General features: G+C 47.4%; 1 protein-coding gene across 2 annotated transcripts in view; it reads left to right on the plus strand.

Moving 5' to 3' along the window:
* KIF5C (kinesin family member 5C) overlaps positions 1-19,716 on the plus strand; it is a 166,732-nt gene that overhangs the window by 126,124 nt on the left and 20,892 nt on the right. For both annotated transcript variants that reach the window (XM_079925007.1, XM_079925008.1), the window contains exons 16-22: positions 2,245-2,433; positions 6,144-6,261; positions 8,607-8,683; positions 9,637-9,746; positions 11,584-11,685; positions 12,068-12,128; positions 17,087-17,158. In XM_079925007.1, coding sequence (XP_079781133.1) covers positions 2,245-2,433; positions 6,144-6,261; positions 8,607-8,683; positions 9,637-9,746; positions 11,584-11,685; positions 12,068-12,128; positions 17,087-17,158 — 729 coding nt within the window. The remainder of the gene's footprint in view (positions 1-2,244; positions 2,434-6,143; positions 6,262-8,606; positions 8,684-9,636; positions 9,747-11,583; positions 11,686-12,067; positions 12,129-17,086; positions 17,159-19,716) is intronic.

Below are 19,716 nucleotides of genomic sequence, written 5' to 3' on the forward strand. Positions count from 1 at the left end.
GAAACCTTACAGTTAAAACCATTTGTGTGGAGTATTGTTTTTTTCCATCAGGTGTGGATTCAAAATCTCCCTTTAGACCTCCTAGGACAAGTGTAGGCTTTAGAAGTTATGGTTCTGGTTTGGGGGAAGAAATATCCAGCTCTCACTTTGGAGGGAGCCCATTATTGTACATTTTTTTCACTCTTGCCCGATTCACATGGCACCTGGGCATAGCATACAAAGTGTCCTCATCTAAGGAGAGCCTTAGAGGAGGAGGTGTTTGTTCCCTGCTCATGATGCTCTACCTCTTGGTTCAGCAATGTTTTCCCACCAGGAGATGGTGTAGGTTGTGAATTCCACATGAAAGAGATGGATGTCCCCTTACCTTTATACAGAAGGACAATAAGCAGGCACACCTGGTCAGGCTAAAGAATGAGCTTCTCATCTCTGTTCCACGTTGGACCAGTCACAAAGGCAGAAGGACAAAACCGAACTTAAAGATGGAGGGATTTTCTCACCCGTTCCCCTCCATAGTATTGGATTATAAAAGGAATGTAATGAGGAGTGGTGTTGCTAGGCAAATCGTTGGCAGTCAGAAATGTAACTAACTGATTAGCGAGAACCTCCACCAAAGTAAGATGGAGTCAGATATTGATGCTCGTGGATTTTCTTGCTGTTAACATAGATTCTGCATTGTGTTGACGGACACTGGAGTCATTTAACAAATACTGTTGTGGAATTTTTAGGGGAAGGTTGACACCAAATTACAGGCACTCAGCACTGTCTAGCGTATTTCCTATCTGCTACCAATTTTCCAGTTGATACACGATTCCATATTCCTAGCTCTTAAATGTTTACTGAAAAAATAGTCATACGATGAGTTAATGACGGTAATGATGACAAAAGTGGGCAGCAAATTGTGGAACATCAAAAAACCGTAGTTGGAATCATTGTCTTAGAACCAACTGAAGCCTCTGTTCACGGGCTGGGTACTGGACAGGGCTCTTGTTTTCTCCTGAGGTGCTAGGATGCCCTCTGGTGGTTAAACAAAATATTCACACAGTTGCTTTGCTCCTGTGGTCAGTTGCCCTTCAAGACCATCTCTGCTTCTCAGCAAATGGGTTTTTATCCCAAGTAGCTTGCAGCAGTGTTTGTTTCTAGTAGAACTCTGAAAATTAGACAACAAACATGAGATGGTACAGGAATGCTGGTTGTCAGAATCTTTTCTTCTAAAGGTGGATTTACATGTTATTCTTAGGTGATCTAGATTCCTGTGTGCTTGGAAGGGACAGTTGGGTAGAGGCAGGGAAACAGATGGGTAGTACTGAGAAGTTATGCAGGAAAATTTTCATCCAGAGGTACTTTTGGTAATAGCACATTCTTAGTCATTAGATTTTTTATTTAATCGAAGACTACATAGAAAATCCTTTTTATTTCAACCCTTGCTTATGGAAACATATTCAAGCTATTAGACTGCTTGCCTCTCTGGATAGCAGCTTATAGAGAACATAATTGGAATTTTGATTTGCCTTCTTATGGGGACTCAGAGTCACCTTAGGAACACTGGGCTTTGCTGCTGTTCCAGAAATGTAAGGTGTAAGACATTGAATGGAACACCTCTTCAGAGTTATCTCTTTTTAAAATTTCAGTGTCTTTTTCTTCTGTCATCTCTTTTATCCTAAAAATCAGTTGTAATGAAAAACCTGGTTAATTGAAGATTATGTTAGTAGAGGATTTATTTATTTTTGGCTGCATTGGGTCTTCGTTGCTGTGCGCGGGCTTTCTCTAGTTGTGGCGAACGGGGGGCTACTCTTGGTTGTGGTGCATGGGCTTCTCATCGCGGAGGCTTCTCTTTGTTGCGGAGCACAGGCTCTAGGCGCGTGGGCTTCAGTAGTTGTGGCTCATGGGCTCTAGAGCGCAGGCTCAGTAGTTGTGGCGCACAGGCTTAGTTGCTGTGTGGCTTTTGGGATCTTCCTGGACGAGGGCTCGAACCTGTGTCCCCTGCATTGACAGGCGGATTCTTAACAACTGCACCACCAGGGAAGCCCCCAGTAGAGGTTTTTAATGGAAAGTTGTACCCGAGGTTTCAGAGAACTTGGGGTTGAACGTATAGTACTTTTTAGAGAAAACAGCTTGTGGTCCTCCAATTAGGGTTTCTTAACCAGAAATCCACAGACATCTTGAGTTCCCATGGACAGGTTTCAGGGCCCCCATGAACCTCTGGAAATTGTAGGCATAGTTGAGTGTGTTCCCTCCTGTGCTCAGTTGGCAGATGTGAATGGAGTCATCGAGGAGGAATTCACCATGGCCCGGCTGTACATCAGCAAGATGAAGTCGGAGGTTAAATCTCTGGTGAACCGCAGTAAACAGCTCGAGAGCGCCCAGATGGACTCCAACAGGAAGATGAACGCCAGTGAGCGGGAGCTGGCAGCCTGCCAGCTGCTCATCTCCCAGGTAGGCCACGCCTTTCTTCCTCATTTCACACCCTTGTGCTCTGGAAAATCTGCTTCCTCCGTGCTCTTACTGGGGCCGATGGTGCATAACAGGGATAGTTGATGGACTTTGCTTTACGTAAGACTTGTCCATGGCCTCCTAGGCAATGACAGCCCAGGCTTATTTCTTAAGGCTAGGTTTAGTTGTGTGAATTACATGGATTACCTTCAGTCCCTGATTAAAGGATGTGTCTATATATCTTTATCTAGCTAAGTAGGTAGGTAGGTAGGATAGGTAGAGATATGTAATGAACGGACAAGACTAGGTGGCATCTAAAACTCCTATCAGCTAAGGCAACACTCTTTCGTCTTTTAATCTCTACCACAGGTCCAATTTAATATGGGACAACAGAAACTACCATCACTACTACTATTATTAATAGTAGTAGCAGTTAACCTTTTACTGAGTGCTTACAACGCACCATATACTATGTTAAGCACTTTACGTGCATTCTCTCACTTGATCTTTTTTTTGCGTACGCGGGCCTCTCACTGTTGTGGCCTCTCCCATTGCGGAGCACAGGCTCCGGACGCGCAGGCTCAGCGGCCATGGCTCACGGGCCCAGCTGTTCCGCGGCATGTGGGATCCTCCCGGACCGGGGCACGAACCCATGTCCCCTGCATCGGCAGGCGGACTCTCAACCACTGCGCCACCAGGGAAGCCCCTCTCACTTGATCTTTAAAAAATTCCTGATGGGCAGGTTTTATTTATTTATTATTTTTTATTTTTTTTTGCTGTACGCGCGCTCACTGCTGTGGCCTCTCCCGTTGCGGAGCACAGGCTCCGGACGTGCAGGCTCAGCGGCCATGGCTCATGGGCCCAGCCGCTCTGCGGCACGTGGGATCCCCCCAGACCGGGGCATGAACTCGCGCCCCCTTCATCGGCAGGCAGACTCCCAACCACTGCGCCACCAGGGAAGCCTGCAGGTTTTATTATTGTTCCTGCTTTTTTAAATAAGGAAAATGAGACTTGAAAGGTTAAACATACTGTCCAAACTCATATAGCCAGTGAAAGGCGGAGCTGGGACTCAAACCAAACTGTGTGTGAACTCAAAGCCTTGAAGGAATCTTCAAGCTCCTGGGGCATATGTCATCCCCTCAATGAGTAAGGCTACTCTTCTTCCATTAGAAGGGTATTTTCATTTTAGTAAGGTGCTTTCAGAAAACAGCAGCCTCGTTTCTGACCTGCCACTGATACCTGAGCTTGGTGTTTGGGCTTGAGGCTTCTGTGAGTGGTCCAGTGTGTGCTACTCACTGCCTTAGCCCAGGTATTAAAACAGCTGAAGTCATTTGGGGTAAACAGAGACCAGTATGGAATGGCGCATCAGACAGTGCTGAGAAACAGACAAAGAAATACTTCATCCTGTACGCTTTTAAACATAGGGATGTGTCATCATAGAACCATCTCCTTGTCTCCTACCATAATCATCTAAGGGATGCAAATTAAAACATCAAGCTTCCATTTTATAAATATAAATAAGCAAAGATGTATTAATATTTAAGAGATTATTCAGTGCTGGTGTGTGATAGTGAAATTTATTGAGAAAAGTATAATTTGGTCAGTCCATTTGGAAAGGACCTTGGGAATCAAAAACCATAAAAATGTAAGTATACTTTGGTCCAGTAATTTCACTTATAGCATTTTTCATTGATAATGAAAATGAAAATTTTTCATTTCATATGGTATTATCATTCCCTGATTAAAAATATTAGCATTTATATGGAAGATGTTTAGTGCAGTATTACTTTCATTTTAATTAAATAAAATAGGCAACTATCTATTGAGAGACTAATAACATAAAGTGACATGGAAGGATTTATGCAGCTCTTACAAAAAACTGATAAAAACCAGTCATTTGGAAAGTATAATTATATAAAGTTAAGTAAAAATGAAAATGCTGAGTTACAGATCTATGCTATGCCTTGCAACTTGGCAAAATATGCATTCATATAGATAAGACCAGGAATATAGGGGGACATGGTTAATAAATTAGAGTGGTTCATGGGTGAAATTTATACTACTTTTTCTGCATTTGCTTTACTGTTTGACATTTTTATAATTTGTGAAAGTTGAGAGGAAAAACACTAAACATTAGGACATAGTACACCTCAAGTCTGATTTCCAGATCACCTGTTACACTGAGAGCATGTGCTTCCGGAGGCCCCTAATATTTGGAGGCCAAGGCAAGAGCACAGACAGAGGCCCTGCGGCCTGCAGCCCAGTGTCTCTCCTTCCATCTGGATGTACCAGCCTCCATGTCCACGTCGAGTCCCTTCTGCACGTTCTGTGAACTGATGGAAGTGTGTAACTGAGTCAGCTGTAATCTATATAAATGGATGATGGGAGCTGCACTGCTGGTCCTGGGAGTGGCCTTAGGGCCATTGGAGTAAGGAGTTTCTAGTTTCCCAGACTCACTGTGGTCTAGAAGAGGATGTGGGCTCCAGGTGGGCACGCTCCCTTGGCATATGAACTTTGCTCAGTGGAGTGGGATGCAGCCAGAGGACCGCCCAAGTGGGGTGCTCTAAAGTGTAGGGCCCAGGACAGTTGCCCAGATCTTAGAGTGACACTCACTCAGGGTATATGAGATCAGAGTCAAGAATATTAGGGCGGTTTTAGTTAGACGGTGCTTTCTGCATTAGCAACAAATACAGTTTTCCATTAGGTGCTATTTTGTACTCTGCTACAATTTACATAAAGCCAAAGATTCAGCCATAATTGCCGGGGGTTCAAAAGTAAGAGAATTCTTGGCTCTTTATTTTCTGACATGATCTAAGGAATCTGACAAAATATTTCCAGCTAAAATGCTGTTATCTCCTTTGTTTACACTTATCCTTGTCACCAAAATCTATGCTTATAAAACAACTGCTCCAACAGGGTCCCATTTCCCAGAGGTTATTTCGTTAGATTAGAGCTCAGTCTCCAGAGTGTTCCTGCCTAAATATGAACCCTGTAGATCTGGAGCGGGGAGTGTTTGCATATTTCCATCTGCCTAGAAGTGACAACTGTCCCTGTTCAGTCACGAGCTCTCATTCATTCATTCACACCATTATTATTTATTAACTCTCTATTTTCATGGAGCTAACAAGTAGGGAAAAAAAATAGATAAATCAAGCAGAAGTTAGGTGCTATAAGAAAATGTCGGGGCCTGAGTGATAAGGTTCCAGCCAGGACCATGGCTGGGAGGGTGCTGGGGAGAGCTTCCTAGGGAGAGGAAAATGTAAATGCAAAGTCCCCGAGACAGGAATCGGTGCGTTTGAGAGACAGAAAAAGAAAAGACATCATATTTGAGTTCCAAAGAAGAAATCCAGAGGTGCAGTTTCAAAGAACGAAGCCCTCAGCCTGGACGTTTTCCCAGTCCCTTTCCCTCCAGCACACTCTGTTTTCTGTAAGGAGGAAAAGCAGCTTGGGCTTCGGTATCTCACTTAAGAGGACAGTGAGGAAGGGCACGGCCATGAGTGGGTCTGTGGGGAGCGAAGCAGAGAAGCACGTGGAAGAAAAAGGACAGATCCCAAACAAAGGGCAGAATATGCACCATTTGGGTGCTGGGACTCAGAAAAAGGACTCAAGAACTCCTCCTCTCTTGCGTTGTCTCATCAGACAGTCCCGGGCGAGCCAGGATGGCCACTTGGTAGTCATTCACTGCTCCCTTTTATCTGTTCACTTGTTTAAAGCATGAAGCCAAGATCAAATCCCTGACAGACTACATGCAGAACATGGAGCAGAAGAGGAGGCAGCTGGAAGAGTCCCAAGACTCGCTCAGTGAAGAGCTGGCCAAGCTCCGAGCCCAAGGTGAGTAACCGACCACTTTGCAGGTGTCTGACTCTCAGCCTAAATCAGACACTCTCTGGTTGGCTGGACTCATGATGTTTAATTTTGCTCGATTAAAGCATTTCTAGGTCTACTGAAAACAATGGCATAATTGGGCGGGGGCGGGGAGGGGAGAGAAACGTCTAGAAGACTGCCCCCACCCCATATCTGCTCCTCTTGCCATTTTCCCTCAGTCCACCCTGCTGCCCAAGTCAGAATCCTCTCCCTTCTTTACCTCCTGCGTCCAGTCTGTCCCCAAGGCCTGTCCATTCGACCTGCCAGGGGCTTCTCTGGTTCTGCTCTTCTCCGTCTTCACTGTCGCTGTCGTTAATCCTAGTTAAGAATTATGGCCACATCCATCTACCGAGGAGCTCATCTCCAGCCTGCTCTAGGCTGACCACTGTGCTGTATTCCAAAGGAGGATTCCAAAATCAAGTTCTACCTCGTGTCCAACCCCAGGCCTCTGACCCTTCCCTGGTGTCCTGTACTCTTAATATAAAGCCTGAACTTGCACCCATGGCTTACCTGCATCCCCCATCCTTTTTTTTTTTTTTTTTTGCGGTACGCGGGCCTCTCACTGTTGTGGCCTCTCCCGTTGCGGAGCACAGGCTCCGGACGCGCAGGCTCAGCGGCCATGGCTCACGGGCCCAGCCGCTCCGCGGCATGTGGGATACTTCCCGGACCGGGGCACGAACCCGTGTCCCCTGCATCGGCAGGCAGACCCTCAACCGCTGCGCCACCAGGGAAGCCCCATCCCTCATCCTTTGAACAAGCTCTTCCTTTGCCAGGCAGTCTCCTGACCCCCTTTGTTGAGGGAAGTGCCCAACACATAGGAAGCACTCAATAAATGTGAATAAATAGAAGAGATTTGAGAGAAATGACTAGAAATGTAGAAATCAGAACAGGATTAAGAATGTAGGTGTTGTGGTGAAACGGGAACATACAGATCATATTATGAGTTGCAACGAAAACTGGTAGAGTCCCTTTGGAAAGCATTTTGAAAATACATATTAATAATTCTAACACTTCTCATACCTTTTGCTCCTCAAATCTCCTATATTCATTGCAGAATTATTTATATTAGTGAAAAAAAAAAAAGAAAGGAAGCCACCTAAATGTCCAAGAGTTAAATGAACTATGGTATGTTGTTTAAAAGAACAATTTTTTTCATCTTGGAGGTGAAGGCCATGCAGCAGTGCTTATAATGCATTAGATTAAACATCCTAATATGTAATTTCGTCTTTACTGTGGTTATAACATTTAAAAATCAATAGATGCTTATGTCCCAAGGCCTGTAAATTAATATTTGAAAGGAAATGGTTTTGATAGGGTAATAGGATTGGCGATGATGCTATCCTTTTTAATGTCCTTTATTGTTGTAGAGTCATTTGCCCAGTAAATACATGTTGCTTCAAATGCCAAAGTAAATTAACGATGAAAGAGAGCACACTCACCCCCGCTTTGACCTTGTAAGGTTTTCTTTATGTCATAGGGGGTGTAAGGAACAGAACACTCCACCCAAAACTTGACATGGAAAAGAACTTTTCCCTCTGGTAAATGGCTTCTGCAGTGGTGCCACTGAGTGGAAATGGAATCAAAGCAAGAAGAGCTGAAATGAAGTGAAACAGACTAGAGAGAATACCTAATGACTTGAATGTCACTGTCCCAAACGCTCTTGCTCCCTCCACCTCGGGCTGTGCTCAGGGAGGGCCACTGACCAAGAATAGGATGGGACTGGTCCCTCCCTCCCAGAGGTGTGCCACGTAACAGCCCTGCCCCCAGTAGGAGGCGTGGCCTTCCTGTTTAGTCTGGAGGGTGTCCTTTTATATTTCTATTTTCTTTGTGCCTATCCTTAGGTTGTTTTCCTGCTCCAGATTCTTAGAGAATACCATGGGAAGTAAATTAGCTCTTTCCGAAACTCTAATAGTGGCGCGAATCCAAACACCACTAATATTAGCAGAGCTCGTTATCATTGACAAAGCACGTTTACGTGTGCTGCCCAGGAGTAGCTCACCAGGCCTGGCGGGGAACCAGTCCTCCGAGGCGTGAGGTGACAGCTAGGTCAGCTGCAGCGTAACCCGCTCCAAGTTAGCGCTTCCCCTCCAATCGCCACTGTCCCCGAGGGACTTCGATAATCTCCCAGGAGAGATCAGCCTTGATTTAAAAAGCCAGAAGTCCTCCTTCAGAGGCACGTTCCTTTCTACCACGGTTGTAATTGGTTAGATAAGCTGATGTTTCACCCCATTCTTTTTTCGTTTTCTAATTTTTACTTTTGGATGTGAGTCCTGCCAGTTAAATCTTAAATCATCGTTTAAAATTCAAAACAGAAAAAATGCATGAAGTCAGCTTCCAGGATAAAGAAAAGGAACATCTGACCCGGCTGCAGGACGCTGAGGAAATGAAGGTGTGTGTGCAGCCCCTTCCAGAAGCCCAGCCCATGTTTGGACTGGATTTGCTTGATCTAGGAAAATCCAACTCCTTCGGAGATGTGTGTGGCAGGGTAGGAGGGAGGCGGGTGGGGACTGGGGCTGGGCATCAGAGCTGCTCGCAGAGTGTGGCTGGGCTTAGCAATGAGATGGAGGTGGAGGTGTCCAGGAATCCCGAGGTGTCTGTAGATAGTAGTTATGTTGTGTTGGTACATTTCTCTTCCCGTTCATGACGAGGAAGGAGAGGGCACACCTTCCAGTCACTGCATGGGGCCACTCGGCACAACTTCTGCAGGAATGGTCGCCCGAAACAGCCCAAATTTGAGTTTTCATCTTAAACATAGAGATCTTTATTTTTGGTCACATTTTAAACAGAAAAGGAAAAGTGGGAAAGATGATTGGGAAATAAGATTTTTAGGTGGATACAATGAAATAGGAGAAAATGTGGAACTTTTGATTAGCTTTAGGCAAACCCCTCTCCTGGGTCTGCATCACTTTGGTGGAAAGGTCTCCTTTGACTATCACTGTAAATCCATGCTGTGGGCAGGGCCGGGAAATTATCTACATTTTACGGTGAGGAAGTGCAACTCCCACAGGTTCCATGGCTTGTCTGAGGTCACCCAGGTGGTAAGAGGTCCATGCCCTCTGACTGACCTGGCGAGAGAAGCCGTGTGGCTCAGATGAGCTATAGAAGGTCAGGGGGAGACCCTTTACTCATGGAATGGGCTAATTGGCCCGTAGGGACCACTCAGTTTTATAACAGATCCTTGAGTTTTCTTATCCCTGTAAAGCACGGTGGGTTCTGAGGGCCCCGGTTTGGGGATCTGACAGCTGAGGGATATGGGGTAGGAGACAGCGAACAAGGGCTTTGTCACAGAGCCGGCTGAGAGCCAACGAGTGGCTGATACATTTCTCCCGGCCTGGGTTGCAGAAGGCGCTGGAGCAGCAGATGGAGAGCCACCGGGAAGCTCATCAGAAGCAGCTGTCCAGACTCCGAGATGAAATCGAGGAGAAGCAGAAAATCATCGATGAGATTCGGGAGTGAGTCGGCCTGGGGGCTCGTGGGGCGTTGGGGCAGACACGGCCCCTGGGCCAGCCTGGAGGTCTCTTCTTTCCCCGCCCCATGGACCCTGGGCTCTGCCCTGGTGCCTCAGCGAGCTGGACGTGATGCTTTGCGGTCTGCTCCCCAACTGGAGCCGAGCCTCCGGGGGCTCTGGTGGGCAGGTGGCAGGCGGGTCCAGCTGCCCTGCCTGGTCCCCATGGAGCAGGGGCACGTTGGTGATTCAGCTGGGCGGACACATACCTCAGAAGGTGGGGATGCTGTTCCTATGAGAGGATGAAAAAGACCCCCAAAGACCCTGAATTGCTTCTGATTCAGGGTTTCTGATGGGTTAAGAAATGCTCCAGAGAAGACAGTCAGCTCCCACTGCCTCAGCCCAACACATACGTGAACACTGCACACCCCAGAGACACCTGCTTGCAGGTGCACACTCCTTAGGGACCCGTGCTGTTGTGTGTCTGTCTGTGCTCGAGGGCATTGCAGCTGGGCTCAAGGCCATTCTCCTGTTGCAGCTGCTGAAGAGCCCCCTGCTCAGCAATTATCCCTCCCCACTCCTCTCACTTTCCCGCCTCATCAACACAAGTCCCCAGGCTGTGTTTAGATGCCCCCAATTAAAGACATAAGAAAACCAATTATATTGAAATACACTTCCACCCACTGACACCCTCCTCCCCTGTCTTCCTCCTCCCCGCCACCCCAGGTCCAGACTCAAGGTTCCCTCCTCTCTGTGTCTATAGATGAAGAAACATTTCTAGATGGGAAGCAAGATTCAATGATTTCCTTAGGGTCACGCTGCTAAACAAGAATCTAACTGGAGTTGGAGTTTAATTCTCTCTCGATGTCCGTGAGATACTCACACAGCACATTTGCATTTTAAAAGCAAAAATGTAAATGATGTGTCGGGGCTCTGTGCACAGTCTCCCTAGGAAAGCACTTAGCTTCGCCTCTCCCCTTCTTTTGGTCCACCCCCATGCTCCCACTTACGCTGAGCTTTCCCCTGTAAGTGTGACTCTTATTTGTTATGTTGATGAATCACCCTCAGATTGTTCAGCTGGAAGGGGAGGGTGGGGAAGGAAGGTGAGAGAGATGGAGGGTCTCTGAGTCAGTTGACAAGTGGGGCCATTTCCTTGGCCTTTGCGTTTTACATGGGTTTTCCTTCAGAGAGTGTATAATCTGTTGTCTACAGTCATGTAGGCATGGCCGTATGAAAGGTTTTAGAAGGACCGGGCTGATATAAATGGTGACCAAATACCCCCAACTCGATGGTGAGTTTCTTTTTTGCAACAGCCCCTGGACTTTCTTTGTTTCCCCTCTCTGCCCACTGCCCCCTTTCGCCCCCAAGACTTCACAGAACAGAACTGTCCCTGTGTCAGCCAGGGATTTAGATTTAGGGGGTGTTTTTGGAGCGTCAGACCAGAGAGGAAGGGAAGGTCAAAGTGGCCAAATAAGGTTCTGGGAGTGCGTGTGTACCATCTGTAGGGCAGTAAAGCAGAACTCTCACTGGGCTCTGTTTTTCTGTTTTAAAATATCGGCTCCTTTCCCATCTCATTATTTTCCCTCCCAAAGCTCTTGCGCAAGCCAACTATAAATACATTATTAAAGCCTTATGTTTCATGCCTCTTAGATGTTCCCAGAAATTTCATTTTCACTTGGGCAGGGAGGAAGCTGTGAGGTTGTTCTCTGATCCCTCCAAATCTTCCAGAATTGCCGCCTTTATTGCACAGGGCTAATGGGGTTAGAACAGAACCACGTCTTTAGCAGCATGACTCAGAATTTCAGGCTGATGTGGAATGTATTGCTTTTTCCTCTCCATTTCAGTTTGAATCAGAAACTGCAACTGGAACAGGAGAAGCTCAGTTCTGATTATAACAAGCTGAAAATAGAGGACCAAGAGAGAGAAATGAAACTGGAAAAGCTCTTGTGAGTGTGCTTTAAATATTTCCTCTGTTTTCTCTTATCCTCTCGAAGTTTTTTTTTTTTTTTTTGCCAACTGCACGGCACGCGGGATCTTAGTTCCCTGACCAGGGACCAGGGACCGGACCCATGCCCCCTGCAGTGGAAGCACAGAGTCTTAACCACTGGACTGCCAGGGAAGTCCCCCCACCACCCTGCAAAGTCTTAAAAAGTCTGCTTTGGTGATTCAGATACCCAAATATTCAGGTTAGGTCAGGCCAATTTAAAAACAGACCGTGGCCATTTGGGTGAGTTGGTTTGTTTTGTTGACTTATCTGCAGGTGCAGATGGTATCTGTAAGAATCTCTGATGCCCCTTTGGTGGTTCACAGTACCTTTCTGTTTTTTAGATTGCTCAATGATAAAAGAGAACAAGCCAGAGAGGACCTCAAAGGGCTGGAGGAGACAGTGGTATGTTGATGTGTTTCCCAACTCATTTTAGTCTCAAAGACCAGATTGGTTTATGAGCTTTTGAATTTGTTTCTTCTAAAATTTTATTTGTGCATGCCTTTCTTGAATATCATTTTAAACATAAAACTTCCTATGGAAACATGAGAGCTGTAGAATTTATTCCCCTGGTCTTAACAGAGTGAATAACCATCCATCCATCCATCCATCCATCCATCCATCCATCCTTAAGACTGTAACCATGGAGCCCTGACTGAGATTTAAACTCAAATCAGTGCCTGCAATTTTACAGCCTCTGTATGTTGTGACTTACTTCCATGCAACAATCAATGGACATTTATTGATCACCTGCTGAGGGCTGGCATGCTTTTAGGTGCTTGAGTTGCATCAGTACAAAACAGAGTTAAGATGCTGGCCCTTGTGAAGCCGTCTTTCACCTGGGGGAGACAGACAGTGAGAAATAAGGATGTAGATCATGACCTCCATTAGATGGTTATAGAAAGTGCAGGGGTACTGGTTTGGGGTGGCCCCACTGGGAGGTGACATTTAAGCAGGAACTTGAAGCAGGTAAAAGAAGGAGCCATGGGGATGTCCGGGGGAGGAGCCTTCCAGGAGAGGCAGCAGCCAGTGCCAAGGCCCTGAGGTCAGCCCATGGCAGGCATGTTGGGGTACAACAGGGAGGTCAATGTGTATGTGACCAAGAGAAGGAGGGAAGGCAGGAGGTAGGCACAGAGAGGTCAAGGCCAGAGGAGGTGCAGGCCAGGTAGGGCCTTGGGACCTGCAGGGTTTGGGGCAGAAGAGTGACAGATCTACTTCCCTTTGGAAGAAGGGCTCACCATCTGAGATCCTGGTTAGTTTTCTCTGTGCTTTCATTGGGTTTGTCTCCTCTGGTCAACTTCCGTCTCAGTTGCCCTGGGGGGTAGCTGCCTGGCTCCGAGGGCTCTCAAGAGCCCTTCAAAATGCCACGCAGCCTGTGTTTGAAGACAGACACCCCAGATGGTCTCAATTTGGTGAAAACACGTCGAGTCATTTCACGTGACATGACAACAGAGAGAAACTGTTGTTTACATACAGTCATGCATTCTGATTTCATTCCCACGTCCTGGGAATTTATGTGGGACTGAGCCTGAATCCAGGAACTCGGTGACCCCAGACTGGAGGCAAGCGGTTGATCAGGGCTGGACCCGAGGCTGCACTCTGGCCGCTGGGCCAGTGTTAGCTGCTCCTCAAAGCCAGGTGTGGGCTCGGAGGGCACCAGCCGTTCAGGACAGAAGTAGGATGACTGTTCACAGGAAGTTGGGCCTTTGGAGCCTGGTGGAGAAGACGGTGGACAGGGCGGCTGGAGGGGAAACAGAAATGAAGCCATGAAGTTGCTTCCTCCACATCGGTTCTCCTGGAGAAGTGGTACCCATAATCATAGATAATTATAACAATTCAGAAATATATTGCCCATTAAAATGTCACTGTATTCCCACCAGCCAGAGATCAATATTTCAGTATCTTTTCTTCCTTTACACCCTCGCACTCTCTCATGCACACTCACGCAGCACACACACCTTCCATGCCCACACCCAGAAGCTCACTCTTCACCCCTCTCTCTCTCACGGCCTCACCCACGCTCGGGCACAATCACTTATTCTTTCTCACACACACATCTTCACACACACTCACACCCACAGGCCCTCACATTCACATTCTCATGCCTGTGTTCATCCACTCACAAATTCTTACACACTCACCCAGCACACCCCATAACATGCTGACACACACATTCACACTCATTAGTGACCATCCACACTTCCTCACTGGCACACTCACACTTTTGCTCATTCACTCTCACACCCTCCATCATGTCCACTCACACACACTCACCCCACGTGCTGACTCTCTCCCAGACTCACAAGCTTTCTGTCTTTCACACTCACTCATGAGCATGTTCTTTTGCCCTTTTGAATGTTTTTTTGTTTTGTTTTGTTTTGGCCTCACTGAGCGACTTGTGAGATCTTAGTTCCCTGACTAGGGATCGAACCCATGCCCCCTGCAGTGGAAGCACGGAGCCCTAATCACTGGACCTCCAGGGAAGTCCACTGAATACATGTTTATTTATTTATTTATTTATATTTTTGGCTGTGTTGGGTCTTCGTTGCTGCATGCAGATTTCTCTAGTTGCAGCGAGCGGGGGCCACTCCTCGCCGCAGTGCACAGGCTTCTCGTTGCAGTGCCTCTCTTGTAGAGCACGGGCTCCAGGCACACAGGCTTCAGCAGTTGTGGCACACAGGCTCTAGAGTGCAGGCTCAGTAGTTGTGGCTCACAGACCTAGTTGCTGCACGGCATGTGGGATCTTCCCGGACCAGGGCTTGAACCCGTGTCCCCTGCACTGGCAGGCAGATTCTTAACCGCTGCGCCACCAGGGAAGTCCACTGAATACATTTTTAACAACACATTTTCCTCACTAGCCTCCTCCACTGGTTCTCCTTCCCCCACCTCCCCGCCCAGCCCACTCACCTATGTTCCCACCCTCACATCCATTCTCCCCAGCCCCCCTACCACACACACATGCTCACACAACACACTTGGTCCCTCACACGTGGACGGACCCACTGACACAGCCTCCCACGTTCCCTCTGCAGCCCTCACTGCCCGTCCACACACATCACGCACACACACGCTTTCAATTCCCAAACTGGAACCCCACGGTCTGTGCCATTCCAGACGTGGGTGTTTTTACTTATCCTTCCATCACATCCTCCCCAAGCTGTCAGTGTTCCTCAGGGGCAGGCCTGCTGTCCTTGGCTGACCCTTCCTGAGCCCCCCTTAGCCCTAGGCCTGCGCTGCCTCCTGGACTGTCTGGACAGGCCCGGGTGGGACCTGCCACCCAGGGGTTGTAGTCTGTGAAGCCCACTCCAGGGGGCGATGTTGGGAAAGGCCAACCAGCCAGTGGGGACGTCTCTGGGGTCCCGGGAAGCCATCTGGCTTTAATAGGACACTTTGTTTGGGCTCTGGGGCTGGACCTCTCCTGCTGCGTTGATGGGCCTTGTGTCCCCACCTCTCTGGTCACACCCTCGCTGTCCCCCGTGACAGGAAGCTGAGCCCTGGGCTTTTACACAGAGGGCAGCGTCCGTGCCAGGAAAGGCTTGTGACTGACTTCACAAGGGAAGGGAATCGGGGTGGGTGAAGGAATGCTAATGGATACGATGGAGGAAAATTGATTGCCCCAGGAGGCCAAAATGGGGTTACGCAGGCATTCATGTGCAACTTATCAACTGTTTCCAAGGCCTTGAACTGCCCCTCCTAAACTGTTTCTTGAAGTTACCTAAAAGCAAACAGTAAGGAGAGAAAGTCGCCAAACTCCGGACTCTGGATTATTTGGTGCTCGGCCTGGAAGAATCGCCTGGCCCTTTGACAAGACACCCGGGTCTTCTCTTCTCATGTCCCTGCAGGGTGGTGGCGTTTTTCATGGAAAGTATTTACTGTGATTATAGTTCAATCAGTAATGAAATCCCTGAAGCGGGAGAGAGAGCTCGCAGAGCAGGGGGCCGAGGCCGAGCTCCCTCGGGCAGGGGCACAGGCCGCACAGCTACATCACTGAGAGCTCAGAGCAGCCCCCCTGCACCTGCCGGCCGGTGGCTCAGCTCTGGGCACGCACCGCGTGCACGGCGTTCCTAACAGCAGGCCCGCTTGGCCTCCCGCAGAAAGTAATTTGCCTCATCTGAGGAATCAATTGACTTCAGGTGCTTTTTATTTCAACTCAATTATGGAATTGGACCCAGTAATTTGACCTTAAATTAACATAGAACCTTTATTCAAGAAACTTATTATTTCCATGGCTTTAGAGCCTGTTTCTTCCTTTTTTCTGTGAGCTTGTGTGAGCTCCATCCCTTGACATTCTGTGTTAGAGTAGGTCAATTTAGACAAACTGAAAAACAAATGTGAGTGTATTTCTCTCCTTATGGGAAAATATTTTTAAGGGAACTAGTCGTATGTCCTGTGGTAAATACACGGAGACTTAAAGGGAAGGAAATGTTTTGGTTTTCTGATTTTGTTAAACAGAGGTCACCAGATTTGACTTAGACCTTTGTCTTAGCAATCTAATTCCTATGGGTTCATTAGTAGAAAAGACTCCAAAATGAAGGGAAAAAATGCTCCCAAGGAGTTAATTTCATGAAAGTTATAACAACGACCAAAGGAAGCAATAAAAGTCTAATGAAGAAATGTCTGTCAAATATGATGCATCAGTACATTAATACTAGCGAATATTTATTGAATGCTTACTATGTGCCAGAAATGGTTGTAAGAGTTTCATAAGGATCATCTCACTGAAGCTTGCTAACAGCAACTATGAGACAGCTACTATTTTTATCCTCATGTTACAAATAAGAAAGCTGAGGCACAGAAAGGTTAGATAAGTTGCCCAGGGTCACCCAGGTGGAAAGTCCATAAGCTCAGTGATGTAAAGCAAAGGAGCATGTGGACCACGGCCAGAGGGGTGTGGAAACATGAAAAATGTCGGTCAGTTAGGGTGGGAGAAACCGTGGCTAACTTTTCATTTAAATTTGTTAGCATTTTGTATAACGTGTACACCATAAGTTAGAGGGAAAAAAGAGTCCATTCTGGTACAACACAGCCCTCCAGGAATTTTTATGAGAAAACTTTTGAATTTTTGCGGTTGAAGGGGAAAAAGCGTTCTATTTAAAACACAGCAAACGAGCAGGCTTTGTTCTAGTTTACACTTCATTGTTTGAGTTCCCAGTCTCTGAACCTTGGGGTGCCCGTGGGAAGATGCCAGGTGGAGGAGGATATGAGTGGTGGGCAGGTCAGAGGAAGTGGTGAGCCCCATGGCCTCGATGGTTGGCTTACAGAGCTTTATGGAGCTGTCTGGGGTTGATGGTCTGGTGCCAGCTGTGTCGTAAATTCAGCGTGTTCCCTCATTTAAGTGGCATTTTAACAATCTTCTCTTCCAGTCTCGAGAGCTACAGACTCTGCACAACCTCCGTAAACTCTTCGTCCAGGATCTGACCGCCCGGGTTAAAAAAGTGAGTTCTAGTTTGTGTGAATGGGACTGAGAAGAAAAGTTGGCCAGAACGAATCATTTTCAGTTGAAGTATCACTTGCTTAAATCGGGGCTGGTTATGCTTAAAAATTAATTACTTCATGCCAGAGAATGTGATTAAAAGAATGTGCTGGAGGGGGAAAAATACTTGGGAACATTTTTCCTTCTTAGTACAAGGAAGTTATTGGGTTGGCCAGAGAAGTTCATTAGGGTTTTTCCCGTAACATTTTATGGAAAAACCCGAGCGAACTTTTTGGGCCAACCCAATATCCTTTCAAACGAACGCATATTTATCTGGCCACAGTGTGAAAACCTCTGAGCGTTGCAGGGAAAACCCAGAGGGGTCTCATCAGACAGCGTGGCCCTGAAGCCTGGTGAACGATGTCAGGAACGTGGAAGTCAGGGGCTAGAGCCTCATCTTTGCTTGTTAAGAGGCTATGAGGGGCCAGGTCAGAGTGTACGAAGCACTTTAACATCCGGCGTCTTGTGTGCTCTCCCCAGGAGCCATGTAAGTGGTTCTTAGTGTTCTGTTTTGCAGCTGTGGAGGTGGGCTCAGAGGTTACGTGACCTCCCGAGATCACGCAGCTGGGGAGAGCCAGAGATGGGATTGTAATCCAGGTCTGTGTGACTCCAGAGTCTGAGCTGCTTTGGTCCTTGTGCCACACACAGTGACAGTGATCTTGGGAGTCACTGAACGGTGAACCCCCAGAGCAGCTAGCAGAGGTTTTGGGAGGGGGAGGGGAGGGGGAACAGCAAGGGGGCCATGCTTTAAAGATATTTGAAAGTGATGGATGAGGGGCAGTGGGCGTGCCCAGAGGTGTGACAGGATGGACGGAAGGTATATTTAAGAAAAGTGTGTGCATGGGGGTCTGTGTGAAGGAGCGAAGGAAAAGGGATGAAATATATTATAAAAAAAAAAGAGGAGGTGACTGATGGAGTCGGATCTGAGAAGACAGAATTGATGGTATAGGGGAATGTATTAGGCTTGGTAGATGGAAAGGACCCACTTTCCCAGAGAGGAGACGTGGAGAAGCCAAGATGGAGACATTCGTAGGGAAATATATGACACTGGGAAGAGATGCATCTGAAGACTTTGACCACCTCAGTTAATGTGGAGAAGAAGGTGCTCAGTGGAGAAGAAGGAAGAGAATGGGAAGCCCACAGAGACTAGAGGCGGCCCGGGCAGCTGTGGGGGATTTGCTGGGGACGAACAAAAGGATGCTGGGCAGTGTGGGAGCGTCCAGCTGAGGGTCAGAGCACGGATTTGTCGTGGCACCTGACAGCATGATTCGAGTGAGCTTGGAGGCCTGGAAATAAAAACAAGGAAAGAGGGTGGAGAATGATGGGAGGTTTCAAGGTGGCACTGGTCAGGCAGGTAGGTAGTGATCACCGTCATCAGAATAGAAATGACTGGAGGACCTGGACCAGGGAGGAGAGAGAGGCCAGAGCAGAGGTGATGGAGACAGAGACTAGAGAGGTTATGACAAGAACCAAAAAGGCTCAGTCGGAGGGAGGAGGTGTTCCGAGGAGGGTGCAGAGCTTGAGATCAGACTTCCCTGACTTCACAATATAAAACTCTCTAGGAAGAGCCTATTCCTAGACCAGTGGTTCTCAAAGTGTGGCCACCTGGCTAGCAGCACTGACGTCACCTGGGAACTTGCTAGAGGTGCAAATTCTCAGACCCACCCTGGATCCACTGACTCAGAGATGAGGGTAGGGCCCAGCAATCTGAGTTTTAACAAATCCTCTTCTGGGTTTGAGAACCCCGGATTTAGATCAAAGAGACAGGTTTGAGATGCTCATATAGACATCACGTCTCAGAAAGAGAAGGGTGATGATCTCTTCTATAATGAGACAAAGCAAGCGTGCTTTGCCATTTTGGGACTCCAGGATGTGTTTCTACATGTATTTCCCAACTTATCTGGCCACTCAGTGTGGCAGTGCTGGGAGAACAGTGTTTTTATCAATCTCAAGACCTGATAAATTTCGAGAGTTGATCCAGCACAGCGCGCAGATGCCAGGACTAGTCTGAGATGGATTCATTAAGTAATTTCATGGAATTGGAAGCTGAAGGGACAAGCAGAGGCCATTGAGACTTCCCAGTGGGACCACAGACACTTTCCCACAGCTTGATGACTTGTTATCTCACTTGTGATGTTTGAAATGAAACTTGGGTCTTGGGCTTATGTTGTTTCTTTTTTTAACATCTTTATTGGAGTATAATTGCTTTACATTGTTGTGTTAGTCGCTGCTGTATAACAGAGTGAATCAGCTATACGTATACATATATCCCCATATCCCCTCCCTCTTGCATCTCCCTCCCTCCCACCCTCCCTATCCCACCCCTCTAGGTGGTCACAAAGCACGGAGCTGATCTCCCTGCGCTATGCGTCTGCTTCTCACTAGCTATCGGTTTTACACTTGGTAGTATACGTATGTCCATGCCACTCTCTCACTTCATCCCAGCTTCCCCTTCCCCCTCCCCGTGTCCTCAAGTCCATTCTCTACATCTGTGTCTTTATTCCTGTCCTGTTGGGCTAT

The sequence above is a fragment of the Stenella coeruleoalba genome (genome assembly GCF_951394435.1).
Source record: "Stenella coeruleoalba genome assembly, chromosome: 6".
Classification (NCBI taxonomy): Eukaryota; Metazoa; Chordata; class Mammalia; order Artiodactyla; family Delphinidae; genus Stenella; species Stenella coeruleoalba.